Source organism: Epinephelus moara, unplaced genomic scaffold, assembly GCF_006386435.1.
Source record: "Epinephelus moara isolate mb unplaced genomic scaffold, YSFRI_EMoa_1.0 scaffold3250, whole genome shotgun sequence".
NCBI lineage: Eukaryota > Metazoa > Chordata > Actinopteri > Perciformes > Serranidae > Epinephelus > Epinephelus moara.
The window spans coordinates 884-11402 of record NW_026080928.1 but is presented as its reverse complement, the minus strand read 5'-3'; the positions used below and the strand labels follow the sequence as shown (position 1 = coordinate 11402).

At 39.4% G+C, this 10519-nt stretch overlaps 1 protein-coding gene across 1 annotated transcript; it reads left to right on the top strand.

The window, feature by feature from the left end:
* The first annotated feature begins 6 nt into the window (after nucleotides 1–6).
* LOC126387273 (uncharacterized) lies at nucleotides 7–10299 on the top strand. Its single transcript, XM_050039809.1, has 9 exons — nucleotides 7–27; nucleotides 1546–1809; nucleotides 1938–2135; nucleotides 4674–4903; nucleotides 5771–5831; nucleotides 6325–6466; nucleotides 7423–7613; nucleotides 7714–7840; nucleotides 8830–10299. Exons 2-9 carry the CDS (start codon nucleotides 1566–1568, stop codon nucleotides 8972–8974), a joined length of 1338 nt encoding a protein of 445 aa, XP_049895766.1. The 5' UTR covers nucleotides 7–27; nucleotides 1546–1565; the 3' UTR covers nucleotides 8975–10299.
* The last annotated feature ends 220 nt before the right edge of the window (nucleotides 10300–10519 follow it).

Sequence of the window (10519 nt, the reverse complement as noted above, 5' to 3'; positions counted from 1 at the left end):
GTGTGAAGAAGGAGGTTATAGCGGAGGGTGAGTACCAGAGGGCCGTAAGTGACATTTTAGGCGAAGATGGCACAGAAGTCAAACTGACTGACACATGGGCAAATGCTAGAATGTACTGCCCTATCTGAGTGTTTCACCAAGCCCCGTCCTACTGTGATTTGACTGTGTTGTGATGGGCAAGGGAACCACACACAGGATACAGAGATATAGGGAACCACACACAGATCACAGAGGATATAGGGAACCAGACACAGACCACAGATGATATAGGAAACCAGACACAGGACATGGAAATTAGGGACCCAGACACAGGACACAGAGAATATAGGAAACCAGACACATGACACATAAATTAGGGAACCAGACACAGAGAAGAAAGGGAACCAGACACAGAGAATATTGGGAACCAGACACAGGACAGGGGGATACTTGGAACCACACAAAGGACACAGAGAATGCAAGGAACATTACACATGATACGGAGAAGAAAGGAAACCAGACACAGGACACAGAGCATGTAGGGAACCAGACAAATGACACAGAGAATAAAGGTAACCGAGGACACAGAGAATATAGGAAACCAGACACAGGATACAGAGCATATAGGTATAAAGGCACAAGGAAACTAATCAAGAACCCCCTTGAAGGTCAAGTTAATTTTATTTAATTTTACTTTCAATACAGCGCCAGATGACAACAGAAGTCATTTAAGGTTACCTTTCCTACAGAACAGGTCTATACCTTGTCCTTTTATTAAACAAACTAAATAGCCTTATGTTATTTATCTTATTTACACGACGGCATGTCATTTCATTCCACGTGGTCGCGCACAATTCTCCTCTGCTCTCTGTGACGCGCACGGCGGAGTTCTATCCCGATGCGCACACACACACAGACATGGGCACGTGCACGCCCACACAGGTGAGCACACTCCCCCCAGCTGACAGAGAGTGGGCGTTGGAAAATATGTCGCATCAAGTTGGTCAATCAAAGTAGGCTAGTATCTTTTTTCAAATCAATCTGAAACTTACATAACTTGCATGAAATGTACCTTTCTTGCTGTATATTATTATATTATTACTATATTTTACCAGTATTAATATAATTCATTGTTATTCAGTGAATTGATGATATTGATAGGTATTTTTTATATTATCACGATGGACTCTGTAGTTTATTTTCAACTTATTTGGGGAAATGGCTAAACAATTACTTATATAGTCCATAGGGACTTGGGTTGTGAACCGAAGGGTAGCCGGGTCAAGTCCCTATCCAAACTGCTAGCTGGAGAGGTGCCAGTTCACCTCCTGGGCACTGCCGAGGTGCCCTTGAGCAAGGCGAGGCCAAGTGGTTATGGTTCATTTTTTAACAAATGTAAACGGTATAAGGATATTTTTTTCTATTAAATCAAAGAATTACTTTTTCTTTGTAACTCATGAATGTAAAACATTTTCATATTTTGTTTATGAAAGGCGCAGGTGACTTTCTATATATAGGTTAACGTCATATTTCACTTACACCCCTCTGGTTCTCACCCCTCTATAGATGCTGTTTGCCACTATCTAATGAAAGACAAGAACTCGAGGGGATATCCTGAAATGGACGGAGACCAGAGTAGCCAAGTCAGTGGCGGCAGGAAGCCTCGCCAAGATCAGGACCTGCACTCCCTCAGCCTGCAGCCAAACAGTGTCATGGCTGTAGACTCCAAGTCTACCACAGATGACCTCTTCAGTGTCCTCCCCTCTGGTAGCAAACGGATGTATGTCTATGAATTAGTAGTACCAGTGGAATATTCTTCAGACCTGAAAGGTAACCACACTCCTTGATATGCTAATAAGGAAAGAGTATCTGATAGTATTGGAATAACATGAACAGTAAATTCCCACAGCACACCTGTCTTTTAGAGATAAAGTTTTATGTGATCATATTTTTCCCAGTCATGAAGGAGCCTGAGAGTGAGAGCACCCCAACTGGTGAGGATGGTGGTGAAGATGAGTTGCCGAGGAGGGAGGGAGGTGGACTGGAGCAGGCCCAGGCCCCACACATCCAGCCCTCTGAGTTCTCCATGGAGCCCCAGAGTTCTCCAGGGGAGGGAGGGAGTCCACTGGAGGGCAGCACAGACAGGCCTGTGGCAGGTGGGTAAGACTGGGGAGAAAGGAAAGGAATGATGTGGAGTATTACAAGAACAAAACTGCAAGTGTAATAAATTTCAAAAATAGTTTGATAATTGTTTGTGTAAGCAGGAGTAGGATATGAGATGTCAGTGAAGCCAGTATTCCAGTCTTGTATCAGCTATAAGCTCCAATGCTGCACTGAGACTGTCCTCTCCTCTCACTGTTTTGAAACATACTTTTTTAACATACTTTTTTTATGGTTTAGATCTCAGCTAGTTAACATTTTGAAATCAGTATGTGTCTACACTTTTTATACCTTTGCATCGGTGATAGCCGTGGCCGGAGGCAGTACGTTTTTCGGATGCCCATCCGTCCATTCCGTCCTTGTGAACACAATATCTCAAGAACACTTAAACGGAATTTCTTCAAATTTGGTACAAATGTTTACTTGCACTTATTAAAGAAGTAATTCGTTTTTGATAGTTATAGGTTTAGGGTCAAGGTCACTATGACCTTGTCTGTCTCATTCTCATGAACATGATATCTTAAGATTGCCTTGAGGGAATTTGGCACAAAGGTTTACTCTGACTCGACGGTAAACTGATTTGATTTTGGTGGTCAACGGTCAAAGGTCAAGGTCGCCATAACCTTGAATTGATATCATTCTTGTGTACGCGATATTTCAAGAACAGCTTGAGGTATTTCTTCAAATTTGACACAAACATTCACTTGGACTCAATGATGAACTGATTAGATTTTGGTGGTCATAGGTCAAGGTCACTGTGACCTTCTCTGTCTCCTTTTTGAGAATGCAATATCTCAAGAAGACTTTGTGGGAATTTCTTCAAATTTGGCACAAATGTCCACTTGGACTGAACAGTAAACTGATTAGAAGTTTGTGGTTGAAGATCAAAGATCAAGATCATTGTTAACTCAAAAAATATGTTTTTGGCCTAAACCCAAGTATTCAGATGCTATTTATGACAAAACTTCACACAAATGTCTAATAGGCTAAAATAATAAAGTGATTTCTTATCCAAAAGGTCAAAGGTCAACTTCACTGTGACATCATAATGTTCTGCATAAAACATTTTTCTGGACATTATTCAATGTCATAACTCAGGAACAGAAGTGGAGACATTTGGTCAGATACTGAATTGGTGAGACTAATCTTGGTCCTGATTGAATAGATTTTCTGTGCTGTTGGGGGGAAGATGTCTGTGAAGCATCCATGTTTTCACAGACATGGATGTAAACTATAAGAGAAACTTGACTGGTGCACTGAAGCATACAACCATGGGGCAGTAATTCTAGTTCACCATAAGGACTCTGTAAAGGGCTGAGATGCTTTGTGAATAACTTTCATCTTTTCCAGGATCTAGTCTTTACTTAAAGGGGAAATTCTTAAAAAATGTCATAATTCTAAGAATTTTCCTAGAATTTGGTCACTAGAAGCAACTCTTAGTACAAAGAAGCTTTGTGAATACAGCCCCAGGTCTCAACTTGTGTGCACAGGTTTGTGTTGGCGTGGACTTGCGGTGCAGCACAGTAAATCTGACTGAGGTGAGGAATTTTTGTTTGACCATATTCTGACTAGCATCTTAGTATTTGCAGCCACATAATAATTACTTAAAATGCATAGTGGCCACATGGATGTGCGCTCTCTATCACAGCTGGCAGTTGCCTGGCTCTGTGGGGCTGGCACCAGTCTAAAAGATGGACACCATTTGTGCCTGGCTCTAATTTATCAGAAACTTTGATGGCAGCAGTGATTTCTTTCCATACTGCATTTTTCTGACTTCCTTTGATGCCACTTTTCAGGCTTCAAAATAAAACCAGTTGGTTAAATTGGACCTGGGACGTCACCATTTCCATTACTAGCTTAGAGAAGCTCCTCTTCTTGGCTGTGTTACACCTTTCCATGTCGTAAACTCTAAGAGTGAGGCCTCTAAACCAGTATTCATCAATGCCCAATCATTTCTACACTGTGATCGGCAAGATAAGGGCGTTTCATGAATCACACGTGAGCCTATTGTTGGATGATTTCTGTGCTCAGATCTGTGCTGGTTTGTACATTAGACTACATTAGATTGATAAATGAGGGCTACTGTCTGTATACACCTTCAATTATGGTAATTCTGTGATTAAGTGATGGCAATTCTGTGTACAAAAATCTAACTGTTTATGGCAAGAAATTCTGTAATTTTATGAGAGACAGTTCTGATGATAAATATTCCAGTTTTAAAACACATCACAGAACTCTTTACTAGCACTTTATTTACACCTGTGTTTATTATTAGGAGTGACTGTTTAATTTTTTTGTAAATAAATAAATAGAATTAAAGAAATTAATGCTATATTTTGTGTCATTTTAATGTGTGATAATCTGTGAGTCACGTGACTGACTGATCCTCAGACACCAATCTGATAAAACCGAGATAGCTGACAGTGTTGGTAGAATAAAGCATGGTGGACTGGAGAACAGTTTGTCACAAGTTAGGCATTACTTGGCTATTATCAGTTGATAAAATAATGTTTTTGTTTTGTTTGTGGTTTCAGGCCAGCAGTTCCCTGTCCGCACCTATATCTGCTCTCTGTGTGGAACCTTCTGTCCTGACACTCTGTTCTTAGAGGAACACGTCAGAATGATACACCCCGACTCTGCTGGTGCCCCAGGACACATGGGAGAAGTTTTCCTTCAATCAAGCAAGTCTTCAGCCAATGACATTACGTTTTTAGTTTTGCCACATATGCCGCCCCAGACCAACCATGTCGACTGTGCTTCATTGGTACGTATTAAAGTTATTGACGTTATTATTAAAGTTATTAATCTTGTAATGTTTAAGTAAATGCAAAATAATTATTTGTTACTGTGTAGCTAAGCCACTTTATCCGTTATCACTTAAAAGAAACTTAAATCTAAGGATTACAGTTAACACGCTAACTAGCTCATGTTAGCTTTCCAGCTAACTAGCTATTTTTGCAGAAAATTCTAAGTTAACATTAATGTTGGCCCCTTTAGTTGGAAAATTTTGACTAGTCTGCTGTAATGAAAGCGTTTAATCACCGGCAGCTAGTAAAGAGAGGCTAGTGCATTCGTCATTGGTAGTAAATATACCATTTTTTTTCTGTCAGAATGGCTATTGCATTTATCATTGGTAGTAAATAATATCTACTTCATTTTTGTGACAAAGAAAAAGAAATCTGTCATTTTATTATACTATTGTGGCAACTTCAAGGGCATCAAGCAGTATATATATATATATTTTTCGTCCACTGGGCAGTTGCATGCCCTCAGGACTCCATAGACATGAATGGGGTTCTGACTTTATGAGGCCATGAAATGTTTGTGAACACCAAAATTAGGTTTGTGTTGTAGCATTGTTAGAGGGTCAGAACCAGTATTAATTGTGGTGCAAGAGTTCATATAAACATTTTCTAGGCCTCATAAAGTAAGTACCCCAATTATTGTCTATGGAGCAGCCCCTGTTTTTTCATCTTAGTTACAACATCTAGGAGAGAGAGGTGCATGTTCTCAAATACTTATTAAAATGGGTTACATCGCTCTTTAATACAGTGTAACACTTTTTCATTGCCTCTCTGTTGAGACGTTTTTCCCACTGTTAGACTGACATACTGCCTCTCATTCCTTACAGAAAGGGCCAAGAGGAATAAAGCGAAAGAGGACCATTGGGCCTAATGCTCAAGGGAATTCATGTAAGTCTTGCTGATAAACTGATATGCCTTGGGGAGATGTTAAATAAATGTTTCTCAAAATGTTGGAGTGTTCCTTTGGTATAATGTGGTTTGGCCATACAGATGTTTTTGTGGCTGAAGAATGAGTGTTCCTTGTGGAATTTTCATCAACATCAGCATCATTTTGACATTGACCTCCTCTGCAAAACCTAAACATTATTAAAAAAAAAATTAGGCCTATTTTTTTAACAGCTTTAATCTCCTCTTCTGATGCCCACCAATGTATTTTTAACGTATGTGAAAGTACAGATAGGTGCCATTACAGTGACTTATCCCTGCCAGATTACTCCATCGAATGCCATACTAAAACTGGACAGGAAAATATTAAAGAAATTGCACCTTTCTGTACTTTGCTCTTAGAGAAATGATGTATTTTTGTGGTAAAACTTGTTTCATGATAGCTTTTAATAAGTTATTTTAGGATGAATTTATGATTGGGGCTTGTTATTTTCAGTAGACCTACTGGAGCAAATTGCCTCCCCAAACACCAGCTCCGACTGCCACGCTCCGACAGCAACTCCTGCCCCCTCCACACCAAAGATTTTTAAAGAAATTTGCAGCATACTCCATCTGTCATCGGGTGGGAAAAAGAAAAGGTATGATTTATTTAATAGTATTTTGATATTAAAGGCTAAGTTCAGAATTTTGGACTCAAGCACTATTTCCTACTTAGCAATGACATTGCCGATCAATTGAGTACTTTCTACTGGATACCTGCAGCTCCAGGTAGAAAGCCATAAAATTAATGCAAAGTCAGTTGGGCTCCAGTCTGTACAAATTAGAAATGTCATGTTTGGACACCCATTAAACAGTAACTAATTGGTGTATTTCTGAGAGAAAAAAAAACATAGTACCCACTGACCAACCTCTAGTCTCAGTTGTTTTTCTAGTCTTGGCTACTCTGCACTGTGAACCACCTTGGTTAGGTCGGAGCTGGCTAGTGATGCCACTCATTCAGCCTTTACCACTGGTAATGCTGTCCCAGTGGCAGGAAGGTATTGATGCAGAAATAGGGTAGCCACCCTCTAGACTACCCCCAGGTATCCCCTGTCATTAAGCAGCTTCATTTTTGATTTTGCAAAACCACTTGTAGCATTGTTAACTATGTTAGCACAACTAGCCATGCTGACACTGCTATTGGTACTAACAGAGCAGTAGTTAACAATGTTAAAGGGGTAATTACACTCAAAATAAAGCCACTTACTCACCAAGGTGACCTGGGACCGTAGGGCGGGCACAATGTTGCCATAGCAGCGCTGTGGGTTGGGACGTGGTAATTGTGAAATGAGACGCTCTGCTAGCTTGCTCCCACCAGACCTGGATGGTGTGCAGTGCAGTAAACTTAAGAGTAGCAAAATTAACCTATAGACCAACATATGTAGCCAGTCCAAAATAGTCTCAGAGGTTAAAAGGTTTCAGCATTTATTTTCAGACTGAAATGTGGTTCACTACCGGTGCCATTGTGATCATTGTAGACTAGTGTTCATGTTTCTTATTTGACATACTGCATTGTCTTTGCTGTGTTGTAATGTAATCATATGTGTCCACACAGAATTAAAGTCACAGTGGATGAACTGGGTCGCAGGGTAGGTTCTCCGGAATACATGTCATTTTCGTCCATAGCGACATACTTAAGGACAGATAATAACGCAAGGAAAGAACTGCAAGTCCAGCTGGAGGATGCTGGGATTAAGCCCACCCAGGTTACAGCCAAGGTGTCCCTGTTTTCTCGGCTTTGTGAAGGCAAGCTGTGTCATTTTGTCTTAAAATTTTCATAAATTACTAACACATACCTTATTGAGGCAACAACTTACTGTTTTTCTTTACTATTTTCTTTCATCAGAAGAGGTAGATGCATTATGTGAGAGCCTTGCTGTCCTGGTGAGAGACCATCTTCCCTTTGAAGGTCTCCATGTCATTCCTGAGGCAGAGGATGAGATGGTGACTCTGAGGAGTTTGTCTGAGTTCCGGTATGTTTCACACTCAGTATACATTATGTACACTCGTTTTAAAGTTTTACCCTCATAGTGCATAGCATTATGCATAGCATTATGAACATTCTAAAACGGTTTACTCTTGTTGCGGGTCTTTGGTCTGAACTCGGTTTAATAGCCAGGCGTGGCAACGCATTTTGACAGATAAATGCCAGTGTAACCACTGATGCTGCCAAGCAGTTCATTTTCATAGAAGTTCTTTGGATATAAAACCTCTTAAAGCCCACGGTGTTGTCCGTCACGCGCTTGAGCTAACGTTAGTTAGCTGCTTAAATCGCACATACAAATTTAAATGTTTAAAATTTTGTGAATATGAAGATGGTACACAATTTAATTTCTACAACTTAATAATTCAGTTCATTTTACTGAAACCATGAGCACTAAAATACAATTCATTCATATTTATAGGCAAGGTAATGAGAAAGAAGAAACAAGGTGATGACTCCCTCCCTCTGAAACAGTCCTAATGTCCAAATGTGGCTGGTCTCAGATAATCTTGCAGTTGAAGATGCTGAATTTGGAGGTCCTGGGCGGGTGTAGTTATGTTGTCTGTGGTTGTGAGGCTGGTTTGGTATACTGCCAATTTAATGGAATCAGTATTGGAGACAGCATATGGTAGTGAAATGAACATTGGTGGACATTCCTGCAGTCAGCATGCTAATGACAAGCTTAGACTGTCTAGTCCTTTTATTGTTACCATCCCAGGCACACCTGTGTAGTAATGATCAACATCTTGGTATGCCACACCTGTCAGGTGTGCCATCTCATCACATGGAATAAATGCTTCAGTGGTGGATAGCATTCAAATCCAATTCCTGACAAACACACACACACACACACACACACACACACACACACACAATTGTACAATGTGCACAAAACACTGAAATCCTTGCCCTAACTTTATGCAGAGTCATAGTGTGTGGTGTACAGTGCTTCTAAAAGTTAATATGTATGTATTACAGGTCCCATCTAAGGAGAGCCACGGCAGCCATCAAGGAAAGAGTTGAAGCTGTGGACCTGGCCTCCCATGGATTCATGTCCAAAATGCTGGACATCATGCTGTCCATATTCGAAAAATGTTTGGACAACCAAAGCAGTACGTATTGAAAATGCAAATTTTGGGGGAAATATAGTTTATGATTAGCGGACCCAAGTGGAATTTGTTAGTTTTCAGTGGAGACCCAGAATGAAAATGTGTGGGATTTACGTTTTTCTTTTTTTGCTTGTAATGTGAAAGATAATATATATATTTTTTAAATGTGCGAATGAGTCATTGCAAATTCACTGTGGGCCTGGTAATTAACTACCAAACCAAAACCATGTGGTGTAACATAGCAATCTGATGGAAAAACTTTACACTCCAATGTTTTTTAACTGCCATAGTCATTGTTATTACTGTATTATGCAGTAAAATAAAATAAAAAATACCAAGGGTGTAAAAATGCGATGGTCATTTTTTAAAAAATTTTTTATTATTGTTTTTGGTATGGCTGTGACATGCAGAACGTGGAGTGACTATAACCAAAAACAAAGTAGGAACTCTACCTCCTCTCTTCCCTCTCTTAGAGGCAGGACGTTGATTTTTACTCGTTGATTATTACTCCCTTTATGTATCGTGTCTTGTTTACGTATGCGTCTCGTCTGTTTTTCAGTTGGTGGCTTAATTCAAGTCGCTATAGCTGTTAAAGGGAAACTTAGACAAATTTTTTTTGCAGAGGGTGAAGCCAAGCTAACCTTTTCAAGCCAAACTAACCCTAAACACAACAGTCACACAATAACACAAACAAACTGCAAACAGTGCAGTGGTAAACCAGCAGCTCCCATGTTCAGCAAGGTAAAATTACCATTTTGTCAGTGTAGTCTGGCTTTGAAGAGAGCATAAGTTTTACATGTTGTTCAGGTCCCTGTCAAAACGAGCTGTCTGTTTGGAAAGTACAAGGGTTTACCACGATATATCAGTTTTAAGGTATACTGTAATATGAAAATTGATGATTATCATACTGTGTGCATTCATCTACGATATTGGGAAAAAAATGCAACTGGAAGAAGAATCTCAACTATATTTTAGTTATTTTTTGGGATGCATGTCATTGGTATCAGCTGATATTGGCTTTAAAATGAACTATCAGAATCTGCCCTTTTTTAATTTTGCACAATGAATGAATATATCATACATTAAAGAGTATTGTGTTTCATGTCTCCATCTGCTGATGGGCCATCACGACAAGGGTATGCATGTATAATATGTTAATTCCACTACAGAAGTGATTGATGATCACTAAACTTAGGTCGAGAAAAAGTGAATATATCGATATCAGTGTTTGTTATCAGCCAGATGAGTTGTTATTTATCAGCATATCAGATATCAACAAAAAATCCATTATTATGCATCCCTTGTCATTTTCAAAAGGGAGACTTTTTACACATACTTACATTAAAAAATCGTTTCAAGTCTCAATAACAGTAATAAAATGTTTGTTCACCCAAAGATAAGCCTTCTATTTTTTTCTTTAAGGGTCATTCTGACTGATATTAATAATTCTGTAAAACCATAATACTGAGACATTTATTGTACCGTGAAAATCTCATACTGTTGCATCCCTAGAAAGTACTGAGCATATGATTAGATAAATGAGACCTGGATTATACTGC

Bases quoted from the DNA above. Each gene is read 5' to 3' on its own strand.
- LOC126387273 (XM_050039809.1), top strand. From the start codon at position 1,566: ATGAAAGACAAGAACTCGAGGGGATATCCTGAAATGGACGGAGACCAG. The intron at 2,136-4,673 runs GTGGGTAAGACT...TTGTGGTTTCAG, and splicing joins CACAGACAGGCCTGTGGCAG to GCCAGCAGTTCCCTGTCCGC. The intron at 7,841-8,829 runs GTATGTTTCACA...TATGTATTACAG, and splicing joins AGGAGTTTGTCTGAGTTCCG to GTCCCATCTAAGGAGAGCCA.